Source organism: Protomyctophum parallelum, assembly GCF_964188405.1.
Source record: "Protomyctophum parallelum genome assembly, chromosome: 2".
NCBI lineage: Eukaryota > Metazoa > Chordata > Actinopteri > Myctophiformes > Myctophidae > Protomyctophum > Protomyctophum parallelum.
The window spans coordinates 55,057,960-55,075,136 of record NC_139699.1 but is presented as its reverse complement, the minus strand read 5'-3'; the positions used below and the strand labels follow the sequence as shown (position 1 = coordinate 55,075,136).

The window sequence follows — 17,177 nt, the reverse complement described above, 5'->3', positions numbered from 1 at the left end:
TCAGGAATGAGAAGGCATTTGTAGAATCGTCCTCAGGTCAAAAAATATTATTATTATTATTATTATTATTATTATTATTATTATTATTATTATTATTATTATTATTATTATTATATACGAGGCGTCAACTGAAGTGTCTTGTGTTTCAAGCATTATGTTATACTTTAGCTATTGAAAAATAGCAGATCTACAAGCTCATAGCGCGCCACCGAGTGGCGGGTAAAGGTTAGTAATAATAATAATAATAATAATCATAGTGCTTTGTGAACCACTGATTAACCCATCTTGGGCGGGAACCCCTTTTGGTGTTGGGCATTACGTCATGATTTAGCTATTGAAAAATAGCAGATCTACAAGCTCATAGCTTGAGCTTGTAGATCTGCTATTTTTTGAAAAAACGAAGAACGACTGCGCGAGTGGCGCGCTATGAGCTTGTAGGTCTGCTATTTTTTTTAAATTCGTGAAAAGAGCGATTTTTTAACTGCTTCTGACTACAAGTCAACTGAAGTGTCCTGTGTTTGTCCCGTGTCGCCCCCCCCCCCCCCCCCCCCTGCAGCGAGTGCCACAACGCCACCGACCGCATCAAGGTGCGCGTGTGGGACGAGGACGATGACATCAAGTCGCGGGTCAAGCAGCACTTCAAGCGCGAGTCGGACGACTTCCTGGGCCAGACCATCATCGAGGTGCGCATGCTGAGCGGCGAGATGGACGTGTGGTACAACCTGGGTACGTATAACGCAACGACAACAACAACAACATCGACGACAATGACCATGCGGTTCTCAAAGGTTTTCTTTTAACCCATTTTTTTGGGCCTGACGTCGAAATTTTAAGTCCTGGTTTTCAACCAGTGGTCCGTGGACCACCAGTAGTCCTTGAGGGGGTTCCAGGTGGTCCCCATGCTAAATGATGAGAGAGTTGTTACCAAATGGACCCTCAAAGATCTTTAACTCTTGAGCGCATAAAATGAAAGCAGGTACATTAAGGTCTCATGTTAGGCTCTCAAGAGTTATACATTATTGTTAAACTTCTGCATTACTAAAATTAATTCGCAAGAAGTCTATACACAATTAGGGAATGTAGAAGCAATTTTTTTCTTTATCAACGTTTGCCTGTTATCTCTCCCATGTGTGGATGAAATCTTATCAAACGACGACAAACTATTCTACGCTTTGGGTTTGAGAGGCTAAATCTCATGGCTCAGATGCAAACCTTCATATGAAAAGGGTTGAAAACCACTGCTTTAACCGATTTTGGTGTTAGCATTTTGCTATGCTTTAGCTATTGAAAAATAGCAGATCCACAAGCTCATAGTGCGCCACCGAGTGGCGCGCTACGAGCTTGTAGGTCTGCTATTTTTGAAAAATGGAAGAACGACTGACATAGAAACATAGCTTTTTTCAGAAAACTGTCAGGATGTAGAAGACATTTTTTCAGAATCTGATCTCAGGTCAGAATGGGTCAAAGGTAGAGGAAGTGATACTGTATGTTAACCTGACCTGAGGCCAATTATCGTACAAAGCAGAAACTCGACCGGCCCATACAGGGACACACATTTCTGTTCATTGGAGTGGCTGCATCGCTCAAAAAGAGAGGGGGGAAAAAGCATAGACTCGATAGCTTGTTTCTGTCTCTGCTCTAAAATATGGCAACCCGTGGCAAAGATATAGCCTATACCTGATTGCGTGACTGATGGATTAATCAATTGAAGTATTTATTAACACTCCAGCACGGCGGTGTTACGGTGAGATTGGTGACCTGGTGAAATGTGTCACGGTCAGGAGCGCGGCGCGGTGTTGCTGACGTTTGTATATTATGTCTTATGGTCTGTGGCGCAAATGCTCCGAACGAAAGTGTTTTATATTAACTGTGCAGTAGGCGAAAACGCTGAGGGCGGGGTGTAAAACCTTGTACTTGACGGTGGTTGTGGAAATCGCGGAGGCGTTTGAACGTGCGTGTGCCGAGCGAATGTGTTTCAATTAAAGCTCCATGGAGTGGGCTGTCTATGGTGTGTATAGCAAGAGATGCCTTCTGAATCGGTGTAGGCTACTTCGCACACGTTCACGATTGTTCTAAATTTGATGTATACGACAAGCTCGGATAATTCAGAGTTGTTGTAAAGTCTTCTTTTACGGTTTCCATGGAGTGGAGTATGGCTTTTGTTTTGTATCAACATTGGTCCGATCAGTGTTGTTTTTGTCGACTAAAACTAAGACGAAAAATGTTCATCGACTGCCTTTTTCCCACTGACGAAAACTAAACGAAAACTAAGCTATGACGACTAAAATTAAGACCAAATATATATCGACAATTTCGTCATGAGATAAAAACGAGACTAAGATGTGATAAAGGGACTAAGTGGACACGAGATCCGGTATAAGTCATTTTACACATGGTTGCATGCTGAAAATAGCCGATCTACAAGACCTCCCTCCATCACCGGCCCAGGTCCTTATAGCATTGAGACGGACATGTTCGCCGTCACCTCGAGGTCTGTCTCATCCTTCTCTCCTCGCTAAGCGGCCCCCGCCTCTCTGCCCCATGCCCGAGGACCACGGCGGCGTAATGGGAGCCCCACTTCTGTTAAACTATTATGACCGGCGGATGCATTGCTTTTTTTTCGACTCTCTCGCTAAACGGGAGCAATTTTCAGTAATATAGTGACCCCTCCCTCGCCCCCGTACTGTCGCGCAGGGCCTTTTAAAAATCACCACAATTCATCTTTTAAAGAGATCCTCTCGCTGACGCCAGGTCCACTTTGCTCTCTTCCGTAAGCTACTGTAAAGTACCCCAGCTCTCCTTCAACATCGCCTCTTCATTTCTCTCCTCTGCAGAACCCAGTTCAATCTTTTTGTGTGTGTGTGTGTGTGTGTGTGTGTGTGTGTGTCATATTTCTCATTCATCTCTCTCGCTTGACTGTAGTGTCGAAATTCATATGAAAAGGGTTGAAAACCACTGCTTTAAAGGTAGAGGAAGTGATACTGTATGTTAAGCCGACCTGAGGCCAATCATCGTACAAACCGGAAACTCGGCCGGCCCATACAGGGACACACATTTCTGTTCATTGGAGTGGTTGGCTCCACTCAAAAAGAGAGGGGGGAAAAGCATAGACTTGATAGCTTGTTTCTGTCTCTGCTCGGATGCATTGCTTTTTTTCGCCTCTCTTGCTAAACGGGAGAAATTTTCAGTACAGTAATATATTACTGTATACAGTAATATATTACTGTATACAGTAATATAGTGACCCGTCCCTCGCCCCGTACTGTCGCACAGGGCCTTTTAAAAACCAACCACAATTAATGTTTTAAAGAGTCCTCTCGCTGACGCCAGGTCCACGTTGCTCTCTTCTGTAAGCTACTGTATACTTCAACATCGCCTCTTCATTTCTCTTCTCTACAGAACCCAGTTCAATCTTTTGTTTTGTTTGTGTGTGTGTGTGTGTGTCATATTTCTCATTCATCTCTCTCGCTTGACTGTATATAGTGTCGAATTTCAGTCCGTTCTTTTGGTCACTGAGAGAGATATAGTCACGAAAAGGCCTGCAGCCAGGCCTAAAGAGTGTTCCTCCACTCCGCCTGGAGGTACAGAGTGGTGGACAGAACGGCTCACTCGCTGGGGCGTAGCTGAACTGTGATGGAGTGGTCACTGAGCGCACCCATGTTCTCAAGGAGGGTGTATGGTGACAGAGCCTTGCGCGTATAGCCATAGATACATTTACCATCGCAAAAGAAACAGCCCTATAGGCAGATTAGGTCTGACATGATTGCTCAATTGTGGGAGGATTCTGTCCCTCCGCAGTAGTGAGGAACCAACCAGATTCGGTCTGGAAACAGGCTATAACCAACCAGGGCCCAGTATGCACATACTGGGCTTTTATTGGTTGTAGGTCTCTAAACCAATAGTGTCCGTTTGAATCTTTTTGTATAATCGCCCCTTGGAAAAAAATCCTAACACTGAGAAGGACAAGACTAATATCCATGCAGTGCTATTGACCTAGTGGGGACCCACAGGGGTCCTTGTGGGTTCCAGGGGGGTCCCCATGCCGCTACTTTAATGGGTTCCTAACCCATTGAAGTAGCTGGAGACGTTTGAGAACCGCTGACTTTTAGTGCTTTTCTGACGAATCTAATATAGCTCAAAAGAGCTACGCTGTACATCAATCGGCAAGGACGGGTGATCTGTTCATCAAAACATTGTCGTATAGATATGTGCACTTCACAAGATGTCATCATTGAAGATATCCATCCATCTCATCTCTACACACAGTATAACAGCTTTTGTCGTAAAGTCACTTGCTGCATTTTCACAGAGCAGTTCAAGTCAACATTCTCAATATTCTCATGTCAGGGACCCCCCCCAGACCATACACCGCCATCTGAAGAGATTGTGTGCCATGGACCCCCGGAAGAAAAACAATATTATAATTACATTTTTTTGTCAAAAGATTTGTATCCCCCATACATAGCGGAACAAGCTCACATTGTGTCACATAGTAACGCACAGGTATAACATACGTTAAAGTGGTTTAACTTATTTTGACTTTGCGTGTCCACCTGGATGAGACACTCCCTCTCTGCCAAGGCCCGGCCTATAGTGTCAGTGGACCTTTGACCTTGTGTGTGTGTGTGTGTGTGTGTGTGTGTGTGTGTGTGTGTGTGTGTCTTTATTGATATATCTAACTATATTTGCACCAAGTCTCTGTGCGTGTGTGTGTGTGTGTGTGTGTACGTCTGCAATCCACGTAAAGGTTCGCCACACCAACTTCAAATTCGACACACACACACGTCCCACACCACCACCACAGGGAGTGCAGTGCCCGGTGTCGAGTCGGTCGGACCCACGCTTGTCCAGAACCGCCACAAAAAGGCCTCTGGACAGGGCCCCTGCCCATATATGGAGCTGGTCTGTTCTGACATCACAACACTCCATATCTGGGCATGGCCTGACACAGAACTCCATAAGCTGGTCTGTTCTGACATCACAACACTCCATATTTGCCTGACACAGAACTCCATATATAGGAATAAAGGGACACAGAGAGACACATATATGGAGAAATGTCCATATATGGGCATAAGAGGGACACAGACAGATGGGTGTAAACGGGTACTCTGCATTTCTGGTTGTCCAGAACCAGCACAAAAGCCTCATTTGGCACGCCTGACACAGAACTCCATATATGGGCATAAATGGGACACAAATAATCATTGGTTGACAGCCTCTGACCTGATCACCACCTATATCTCCATATATGGATCTGTTCTGACGTCACAACACTGGAACCGCTCTGAATTATCTACATTGTTATCACACCGTTATCAAAAGGATATAACATGCAAATGACCACCAGAAAGGCAAGTTTATTTGTAAATGTAAACGCATTTCTACAACGAGGCAGTTCAACAGGCTTTACATAAAACATTAACCCATTTTGGGGCGGGAACCCCTTTTGGTGTTAGCATTATGTCATGCTTTAGCTATTGAAAAATAGCAGATCTACAAGCTCATACGAGCTTGTAGGTCTGCTATTTTCAAAAAAATCGAACGACTGACATGGAAACACAGACTTAAAAAAAAAAATCTGATCTCAGGTCAAAATGGGCGCGGAAAGCGAACGCTCCACATTGTAGTTTATAGATTCCAGGGACAGAAAGCAGACCTTCGGTGACGTATCAGGAGATGTGTAGCGGAAGATCAGAGACGTTTCTTGGCCCTAAATTTTATTTTTGCTTCAGAATCCCCCCCGGGCTTTTCTTTGTGAGGGTCTGAGGTTAATGGAAAACGGAGATCAGTGGGAGGGGGGTGGGGGGGAGGGGGTCACAGGGCACATCTGTAGACTCGTCGTACAGCTACTGTGTGTGTGTGTGTGTGTGTGTTGTGTGTGCGTGTGTGTGTGTGTGACCAAGGTTACAGCATCTGTAGTCGCACTCTAGGTAAGGAGGTTGCACTGCGTGCGTGCGTGCGTGCGTGCGTGCGTGCGTGCGTGCGTGCGTGGCCAAATATCAATTTGGAGACCCTTGGCATGAAAGAAAATTTCAGAACATTTCAGAGAATCAGAGAGCTTTATGAAGGAAGGGCAATATAAAGGTTACAGCATATGTAGTCGCTTGCGTGCGTGCGTGCGTGCGTGCGTGCGTGCGTGCGTGCGTGCGTGCGTGCGTGCGTGCGTGCGTGCACAAATATCTATTTGGAGACCCTTGTCATGAAAGAAAATGTCAGAAGGTTTCAGAGAGTCATGCTGTATAAGGCCAACGTATACTATTTGCAGGGCTGCTCAATTCATCACGTTTTACTATAACTCACTAACTAGCTGTTTTAGTTCAGGCGAGGTGAGCCTAGCCTTTGGCCAGTTACCAAAGTACAATGGACGGATCTGTTTGGAAACAACTTGGTTTCAAGGACTCTGACTGAAGAACAACAAATGAAGAACAACAAAGAAGAATTAAGAACAACAAAGAAGAACAACAAATTACTGCATAGGATGTACTGCATTACACGGTGGCGTTTTGCACAACAAGGCAACACGACCACTTTCTAAACCCATTCTGACCTGAGATCAGATTTAAAAAAATGTCTGTTTGAAAATGACAGTTTTCTGAAAAAGCTATGTTTCTATGTCGGTCGTTAAAAAAATAGCAGACCTACAAGCTCGTAGATCTGCTATTTTTCAATAGCTAAAGCATGACATTATGCTAACACCAAAAGGGGTTCCCGCCCCAAAATGGGTTTTTAAGTCATCTGAAGTTTAAATAGAAATCGGTCTATGAGCAAACAATAAAGGAGTAGTAACAGATAAAGTGATTCCACAGTCAGAGTAATCATGTTAAACAATCTGTGACCTCAATACTGACCGGATATATTGACACATGAATAATCAGACCTCTAGCACATTTCATACACCGAGGCAATTCAAAGTGCTTCACATAAAATGGATAAAAGGAGGAAATGAAGCAAAAGTGTTACAAAGCTGAAAGCATACTAAAAGCAACGCAGGATCCAATATTAAGACCCAGAATAGGTCACAGTGCCGTTTTTGATGTCACAGTATTATAGGCTGCAGAGAAGTCTATTTTAAAAGGTATTTTCCTTTTAAAATGAGTTGTGGCATCTCTCTAAGCTCTTCTGGAAGAGTCAATTCTATTACACACTGGCAGCCTGCGCCCATGCCTAAGTACTGGTGTAGTGCGTTTCCATTTTCTGAGTCTTTCTATTTGCATACAGTACTATATTTTTGTCATTTTTTATTGTGTTTCTCGTTTATATGCAGTGTTCTCCTGCCTGTTCTCTGTTTTTGCCACTGATGTACGGCACTTTGGTCAGCCTTGGTTGTTTTAAAACGTGCTCTATAAATAAAGTTTGATTTGATTTGAACCAAACTATCAACCAAAATGTTGCTTTTTTCATGAAAGGAACCCTGCCACAATTTTTTTACAAAGTACCAACAAAGAAGAAATACTTGACATTGTTCACAAGTTAAACAATAAAACTTCTACTGATGTCGATGGTATTGATATGTTAGTTCTAAAAAATGTTATTAGTGCTGTGGCTGACCCCTTAACATACATCTGTAATTTATCACTTAAGACAGGCTTCTTCCCCAGTCAAATGAAAACAGCTAAGGTGATCCCAATACACAAAGCTGGTGATAAACATCTCTTCACAAATTACCGGCCTATCTCCCTTCTGTCACAGTTCTCAAAAATCCTGGAAAAAATATTCTCTATAAGGTTAGACAGTTTTATAGATAAACATAATTTATTAATGGATAGCCAATATGGATTTAGATCTGGACGGTCAACAACAATGGCATTGATGGAGTTAACCGAAGAATTGACTTCATCAATTGACAATAACAAATATGCACTAGGTATTTTTATAGACTTAAAAAAGGCATTCGACACAATAAACCATGAAATATTATTACATAAACTGGAACGATATGGGATTAGAGGGGTAGGGTTTAATTGGATTAAAAGCTACATCACAAACAGACAACAGTATGTCCAGATGGGCGAATATAAGTCAAGCAGCTCACCCATCACCTGTGGGGTACCGCAGGGCTCTATTTTAGGTCCTAAACTATTTATATTATATATTAATGACATTTGCAGAGTTTCAAACATTCTACAGTATGTTGTTTTTGCCGATGACACCAACATCTTTTGTGCTGGGGAGAACCTCCAACAACTATTGGAGGTTGTCTCTGCAGAACTAGAGAAACTGAAAATGTGGTTTGACACTAATAAATTATCACTCAATCTGAAAAAAACTAAATTCATGATCTTTGGAAATAAAAAAATACATTCTAACACATTAGTTGAATTAAAGATTAATAATGTAAAATTGGAAAGAGTTTATGAGAACACCTTTTTAGGAGTAATAATTGACCACAAATTCACTTGGAAACCCCATATAAAGTATATCCGGTCCAAAATAGCAAGAAGTGTTGGGGTTCTTGGCAAAGCAAGGTATTTATTAAATTATAAGTCACTACTCACATTATATAATACGCTAATATTACCATATCTATCCTATTGTGTGGAGGTCTGGGGAAATAATTACAAAGGAAACCTCCAGCCACTTGTCATCATACAAAAGAGAGCCATAAGATTAGTGCATAAGGTAGGGTATTATGATCATACTAATGAACTGTTTTTAAGGACAAATACATTGAAGTTTATTGATTTAGTTGAACATAAAACAGCTCTTATTATGTATAAAGTAAGAAATAGACTAATTCCTAAAACTATCCTGTCATACTTCAAGGATAGGGGAGGGGGGTATGAGTTAAGAGGAGACTTAAATTTCCAACAACCCAGTGCCAATACCACTCGGAAGAGTATGTGTATCTCTGTCCGAGGGGTTAAGATCTGGAATGCCCTACCAGAGGAAGTCAAACACAGTAGTGACTTTTCAAAATTTAAAAAATTGCTCAAGCGAATCCTTTTGGACAAATACAGCATACTATAGGGAAATTATGTATAATGTTGACGTTATTGTATGATCAACTGATACTTCTTTCTTTCTTATTTTCCTTCTTTCTTTCTTTAAGTAATTAGTACTGTAATTATTAATAATTAATTAACTAATATTATTGTATATATGGTAACATAAAAAAAAACAACGAGGGTATCGTGAATAGGGATAAAAAAAAACAACAACAATTATAATGTGTAATCTAACGGTTATGTAATGCTATCTCTACGGTGACACGGGGGGGGGGGGGGGTTTGGTGTAGGGTGAAATTCTCGTTAATGTAATGAGTATTACGATTCTGTAAGTAGGATAGGCATCTATAAGCTTTTAGCTTCTGCCTACTCCTTTTGATCATCTTCATGTTTTATTTCGGTTTTGTTCTGTTTTCAACGGCTTACATTCATTTTCTTTAAATATTGTATTTGAAACTGAAGGATGATCAAATAAACTAAACTAAACTCAAACTCAAACTAAACTCAATTCATAACAGTTACAGGAACGGCACGTTAAAGTCGTACAGTATTTATAGAGCCCTCCAATACTACTGTATTGGAGGTCTCTGTATATAAAGCTGACAGCATACAGTACACTTCAGAATAAGTTGAATCTTTTTTTTATTAAACATTTACTACGGTTGTCCGCTGAACCCCCGAACGAGTTCTCAGTGGATGAACTTGTTATTCTACTCGACGCCGCTCCACTGTAGAGCGCCGAGCCGTCGGTTAGACATTATACAGTGCTGGGGACGGTTATTTATTTTGCCACTGGACTCTCTCTCCGCTGTTTGTTTTCATCAGGCCCAAGACGTGCTTCGACAGGATTCATGACGTTGTCCCGTTGTCTCGTTGTGTACAGTCTCCCTGCAGCGGACTGAGTGCTATTTAACTCCGCAAATTAATTTCCATCTGGTGTGTTTTGCAGTTCCTCAGAGAGGGGTGTTTATTCCATTCTGACCTGAGATCAGATTCTAAACGTGTCGTCTACATCCTGACAGTTTTCTGAAAAAGCCCATGTTTCTATGTCAGTCGTTCTTCGATTTTAAAAAAAATAGCAGACCTACAAGCTCGTAGCGCGCCACTCGGTGGCGCGCTACGAGCTTGTAGATCTGCTATTTTTCAATAGCTAAAGCATAACGTAATGCTGACACCAAAAGGGGTTATAGAGGTGTTTGTACGCCCTATAACCTCCTCAGACATCGTGTCTTCCCAAACTGGTTCGGAGGCACGTTGTCGCATGCAAGATCGCGGTAATAAAACGATAATAATTGTAAATCTGCTATTTACGAAAAATGTTTGACACATTTTGAAAACATGTAGCACTTTTACTATAGTTGTGGTTGCATTGTGGTATTGTGGCTTTTAAAGGTATATTCAGTGATTTCACTTAATTCAAATATCACTTATTGTTTTGTTTTGTTGTGATAATCCTCCCTACTATAGAGTGTGCTGGCCATATAAGGAGTTCCTCCCTGTCCCCAGTTAACCCCTGGGGGTCAAAAAACCTTAGGTTTCGTTTTTGACTCTCGGTTTTTTGAGTGAAATCACTGAATATACCTTTAACTGAACCCGTTAAAACTCAATGTTTTAAAACGTGTATAACGTTTGGCAAAAATAAAATAAAAATAAAATACAATTAACAAATGTATCGAAACTGGCAGTCAGGGCCTTTTTGCGCCCCCCTAGTGGCGATGGAAGAGTTTTAAAACCGGGAAAGCGTTTCCCTATACAAGCTCACGGCATGTCACTTTGTGCCAAGCTGCGAGCTTATATTACATCTGCTATCTTTTTTACATTTTTGAAAAATCTTGAAAGTGTGAACACTACTGATTTAGACATTTAGACTGTAGAAGTCTCATAGGCCTCAGGTCTTAATGTTAAGTAATAAAATAAAGTAAATACTAATTCCACCACCTCCTCATTCTTGAATCTAGATTATATCCATTAGCTGTCATCTGCTTGATCGCGCCAGTTAAACTACCTTGGAGTTGAAAGAAGACGTGTCTCTTTGCTTTCTCCACAATTACATCATTCAGTTCTTATGACATTGTTTTCAGCTTTCTGAATGAGCTGTATTAATAGCCTCAGGGCTTTTTTTTAAAAACCCATTCTGACCTGAGATCAGATTCATACGAGGTTTCCACTGGACACACACTGGTCTGATTAACCCATTCTGACCCGAGATCAGATTCTAAAAATGTCAGCCGTTCTTCGATAATAAAAAAAAAGCAGACCTACAAGCTCGTAGCGCGCCACTCGGTGGCGCGCTATGAGCTTGTAGATCTGCTATTTTTCAATAGCTAAAGCATGACATGATGCTGACACCAACATGGGTTCCCGTTCAGAATGGGTTAAGGGGAAAGGCTATTAGAGAAGTCTAACTTACTGGAAATGAAAGTGTGAATTAGTTAATGGGACGAAGAGACCAAAGGTCTTCAGACAAAGCCGAGGGCACAGAGAAAAATGAACGCTCGTCCTGGCTCCAAAACTATGGAATGCACTTCCCATCACAGTCAGAACTGCAGCCTTGCACTCCCAATCTTCCGCCGTAGTCTGAAAACCCACCTCTTCAGACTCCACCATGGCCCGTAGCACTTGCCCTAGCCTAGCCCTTTAGATAGCACTTTATGTAGACTCAGATAGTAGCATTGTTATTTATAGACAGACGTATAGCTCGTTACGTAGACGGCACTAGAATTGCATTTTATGTATAGTCATAGCACTTTATAGTGCACATGTATATTGTATAATATATAATATAGTATAGTATGTATAGTTGACATAGATACTCCACTGTTACGTTCTTAGTTTATACATGATTCATGATAACTACTTTTGATATATGTGATGTATGTCATGCTTTTTGTTTTTACTTAAATGTACGTCATGCTTTTGTTTTTGCTCAACCCATTCTATACGGGAACCCATTTTGGTGTTAGCATTATGCTATGCTTTAGCTATTGAAAAATAGCAGATCTACAAGCTCATAGCGCGCCACCGAGTGGCGCGCTACGAGCTTGTAGGTCTGCTATTTTTGAAAATTTGAAGAACGACTGACATTTTTAGAATCTGATCTCAGGTCAGAATGGGTTAATCAGACCAGTGTGTGTCCAGTGGAAACCTCATATGAATCTGATCTCAGGTCAGAATGGGTTAAATGTAAGTCGCTCTGGATCAAGAGCGTCTGCTAAATGCCTAAATTGTAAATTGTCCTGACATTGGAGGTTGTGCTCGGTAATGCTCTAAAACAAACGCATCTTAGCCGTATAGTATTATGGGCCCTGTCAGCGTTTCCAACACTGCAGAGCTCAAACAGGCCGTGGCCTTGTGTGTGTGTGTGTGTGTGTGTGTGTGTGTGTGTGTGTGTGTGTGTGTGTGTGTGTGTGTGTGTGTGTGTGTGTGTGTGTGTGTGTGTGTGTGTGTGTGTGTGTGTGTGTGTGTGTGTGTGTGTGTGTGTGTGTGTGTGTGTGTGTGTGTGTGTGTGCGTGCGTGCGTTGCAGATAAGAGAACTGACAAGTCTGCCGTGTCTGGCGCCATCCGGCTAAAAATCAGCGTGGAGATGAAGGGAGAGGAGAGGGAGAAGGTGGCCCCGCCCCACGGCCAGTACACCTGTCTGCATGAGGTACGCACATACGGAACACACACACCAGTACACCTGTCTGCATGAGGTACGCACATACGGAACACACACACACACACACACACACACACACACACACCAGTACACCTGTCTGCATGATGTACGTACATACGGAACACACACACACACACACACACACACACCAGTACACCTGTCTGCATGAGGTACGTACATACGGAACACACACACACACACACACACACACACACCAGTACACCTGTCTGCATGAGGTACGCATCGTATATACGGAACACACACACACACACACACACACACACACAGCGGGATGTCTTTCGGTGTGCGAGTCGAGCGCTGCCGGCTGCACACTGTATCCATGTTGCACCCCGTCCTCCCAAGGAATTGTTTTGAAGGTTCACATGATGTTTAGGTCTCTTTTTCAGCTGTCAGAAACTACAAGGATATACAGTAGTGCACTACGCAAAATGCATGGAATATGGATGTGTATATTACAGGAAACTCCCGTTAAACTTTCCAACAAACTCCCGGTAAACTCCCGAATTGTACCATCACACCTGTATATTACCGAATATTGGTGTATATGCCCGCTAAACTTGAGGTTTACGGGCAAATCTAGTGGCCATAATTGCCCGTTAACTAATTTCATGGAAGGGAATGGAGAGGGGCGACTGTGGCTCAGTAGGTAGAGCAGGTCGTCCAATGATCCATGGGTCGGTGGTTTGAATCCCGGCTCCTCCTCCTGTCTACATGTCGAAGTGTCCTTGGGCAAGGCACTGAACCCCAAATTTCTCCCGATGTGCTGGTTGGTACCTTGCATGGTTTCCGCCGCCATCGGTGTATGAATGTGTGTGTGTGTGAATGGGTGAATGCAATGCACAATCTATGTAAAGCGCCTTGGATAAAGGCGCTATATATAAATGCACCATTTACCATTTAAGGGAGATGTGTAAAATGGTTATGATATCTTAGCCTGCAGGTTCCAGCCTGATTCGCTGCGTTCGTTGCGTTCTGTGATTTTGTAACAAATCACGGAACGCTGGAAACCAGGCTACTGATATCTTGCTCTTCTGTATTCACTCTCCATTTCACCATGCCATTACTGTATCATCGTTCCAAACTATTACGCTCACATTTATCTTGTTTTCTTGTTTGCGAAAGGCACACATAATAATAATCGAGACGGGTTATTGTCACTAAATGTCAGCTAAATATCACTTTTCATTTAAAACGCGTGTCACCCCGGGGTTTAACCCATCCTGACCGGGCACCCATTTTGGTGTTGGCATCATGTCATGCTTTAGCTATTGAAAAATAGCAGATCTACAAGCTCATATCGCGCCACAGAGTGGCGCGATACGAGCTTGTAGGTCTGCTATTTTTGAAAAATCGAAGACACTTTTAGAATCTGATCTCGGGTCAGAATCGGTTAATAATGAAACTGTCATGATGTTATAGACATTTTTTAGAATCTGATCTCAGCTCAGAATGGGTTAATGGACCAAGCCGCTCGAGGCTTACATCACTTGTCATTCTAAGCGGCGTTCTTATCTCCTGAACCCTCAGAACCTGTTCCACCACCTGACGGAGGTGAAGAACGGCGGCGCCGTGAAGATCCCCCAGGTGAAAGGCGACGAGGCGTGGAAGGTGTACTTCGACGACGTCTCCCAGGAGATAGTGGACGAGTTCGCCATGCGATACGGCGTGGAGGCCATCTATCAGGCCATGACGTGAGTAGTAGCACCGCCCTGATCTATGACCCCCCACCACCACCACCACTCCACGCAGAGCCTCATCCGTCACTGTCTGTCCTGGAGTGGGAGGAGGTATAAGAACAGGAGATGAGGGCAGAGGAGGGCGAGGGGGAAGAGAGGAGAGCCGTGAGAGATTCTCTCCTCAGCAGCACAATCTGCTTTTTGGAGGAGGTGGGAGGGGACTCTTGGAAGTCTTAAATTTGATTGATCAGTCACATCCGGGTGGAGCGAAACCATCTTTACCACCTCCGGGCCTATTGATTGCGGGGATACAATCTCTGACCCAATAAACCCCTGGCCTATATAGCCTACAGTCAAATCAAGTTGGTGTTTCTGCATCAGTAACCACGGTGAATTTGAAGTGATTTGTCATACTCAGTCATAATGCGTCAAAGCGCAGAGATCTATCGCCATAGATATTGCAGCTCTGCGTCCAGAGATAAGTGGCGAAAAAGGCCACTGACAAACCTACGCCTACACCTGCTTTCAGTAAGGTTCGAGGAGCATCACTGCATGTGTTCACTGAGTTCCATGGCAGCCCAGGCATGAACTTGAAGGAATAACTTGTGTGGGACCAAAGTGTTATCACCGACCGACCAACATCACCGTTCTTAAGAGCCCACTTGCGGGGCCACAATTCAGAAAGCAACAACACCTGTTGTTTTCAAAGGATGCCAGCTACAAGATTATAGTCCTTGCGTCTATACTGACTTGACCACTTGAACCCCATGCCTCCATTCTGGGAAGAACATTAGCCATCAAGCTTGCCGGATCGAAGTACAGCTGTAACTCAAGTCTGTTTCTCTGAGGGTTTAAAAGCATTTGGACATCATGTATTCCCGGCCCCGGAGCAAGACAGCTCACAGGGTTTAAACCTCTGAGTAATAACCACTTGGCTCTGTCAACAGCACATCAGTGTGTGTGTGCTGTGCAAGTGCAAAACAATGTTGTGGGTTTGTTTTCTTCTTCTGAAAAAATGCACCTGCGTGGACGCCAATTAAAAAACCGAAATGTGCGAGATTAATCTTTCATGGCCCTCGGTGTTCCGACAGCCCACGGCGTGTGCGTAGCTTGGCAGTCTATTAACAAACAAACACAATATGAATGTATTCAAAGTAGAATAGCAGCACTGCAGCCTGTTGCTGCTACTTGCAATAATAATAATCATACTATAATTAACCGAATGTCTGAGTGTGTGTGTGTCCGTGTGTGTCCGTGTGTCTGTCAGAAACACTGCCGTAACTCCTCAATGCCTGCACCAATCACTCCCACTTTTCACACAGGCATTGACCATATGAATAATATGGAGGGCGTAACGAAGCCCTTTTTTCGATTTGACACATTAATGATTATTAATTAATGTAATATTAAATTACAAACGCACCCGGGCGCAGTACCCTTCACGGCCACAAGGGGGGGGGGGGGGGGGGGCAAATATCTCACAACAGGTAAGGACTAGTAATAATAATTGTAGATTGGACTCACGACTGTATACGACTGGTTACCAATCTTCAATTCATTCCTAATTGTACAGAAACCTTATATCTGTAGTTTATTAAAAAAAATCATAAAATCTATGCAATTAATGATTTCTCTAGGCTATCATAAATTGCATATTGAAAAACAAAATTTAAATGTTTGATTTGTCTTTGTTTTTGTACATGCTCAAAATAGGGATATTATACGCTCAGAGGAGTTAACCCATTCTGGGCGGGAACCCCTTTTGGTGTTAGCATTATGTTATGCTTTAGCTATTTTTTGAAAAATCGAAGAACGACTGACATAGAAACACAGCTTTCTCAGAAAACTGTCAGGATGTATAAAGACAACTTTAGAATCTGACCTCAGGTCAGAATGGGTTAACTAACTGTGCGTCTCTCTGTCTTTTTTTATTGACATTGAACTAAGGATGAATATTATAAGAGCTCGGGGGCTAACTAGCGCCATTGGATCCATTGGAATCCAATCCATCATTGGACATAATGCAGTTTCTGCCCCGACAGCAATAAATTGGTCTTTGTGATGCGTGGAAGCCGCGCGGTGGCATTCTGCTACGTGGCGGCCTCGTTACAACGTGCCTATCACAGACAGCGTACATGAGAGGCAGTGTGTTACCAGCGGTCAGGTTAATATGGCAGTGCAGACATGCAGAGCCTGATACTATAGCTATGGCAGAGGTGGAGCTAATGCTGAGGGCTCCACCGCCCGCGCCTGGTCTGTTATTACGCTACGCTAGGATCCTATGAAAGGATTCCTATATCTTTCCTTCCCTGCACACCCTCCATCGCGGAAACCTTGACTCCCCAATCGCTCCTGACATGACGGGCTTGAATGCATCTCTAACCCATTTTGGTGCAGGCGGGAACCCCTTTTGGTGTTTTAACTAAGCATTATGTTATGCTTTAGCTATTGGAAAATAGCAGATCTACGAGCTCGTAGCGCGCCACCGAGTGGCGCGCTACGAGCTCGTAGGTCTGCTATTTTTTGAAAAATCGTGAAAATGTACGGCACAAATCTTGGAGTATATATATTCTTTCAGAGCGAAATGGGCTAAACCGGCTACGAAGGCGACCAGCGCACATCCAGTACATCTCTGCTGTCGGGATGGAAACCATCTAAACCCAAAATAAGAAAACCTTTTGTTTTGAAAACGGTACAATACTGCACAGTGCAAAAAAAACCCAACAAGGAATACAAGCGTGTATTCTATACGTATTCTAAAAGTATATTCTTGTAATATACTTGTCTTTATATGAGGAATGCTTTTCGGTAAACCCTGCTGGGTCTGTTCTGAAACCAGCACCTCAAAGCATTCCTCACCACAGGGAAAGGGGA

The 17,177-nt window shown here is 42.9% G+C and overlaps 1 protein-coding gene across 1 annotated transcript in view; it reads left to right on the top strand.

Moving 5' to 3' along the window:
* Positions 1–17,177, top strand: part of unc13c (unc-13 homolog C (C. elegans)) — a gene marked incomplete at both ends in the record, with an annotated part of 309,285 nt that overhangs the window by 82,830 nt on the left and 209,278 nt on the right. Inside the window, 3 exons of the mRNA XM_083759363.1 lie at positions 557–726; positions 12,473–12,594; positions 14,155–14,318. Of these exons, the coding sequence (XP_083615489.1) occupies positions 557–726; positions 12,473–12,594; positions 14,155–14,318 (456 nt within the window). The remainder of the gene's footprint in view (positions 1–556; positions 727–12,472; positions 12,595–14,154; positions 14,319–17,177) is intronic.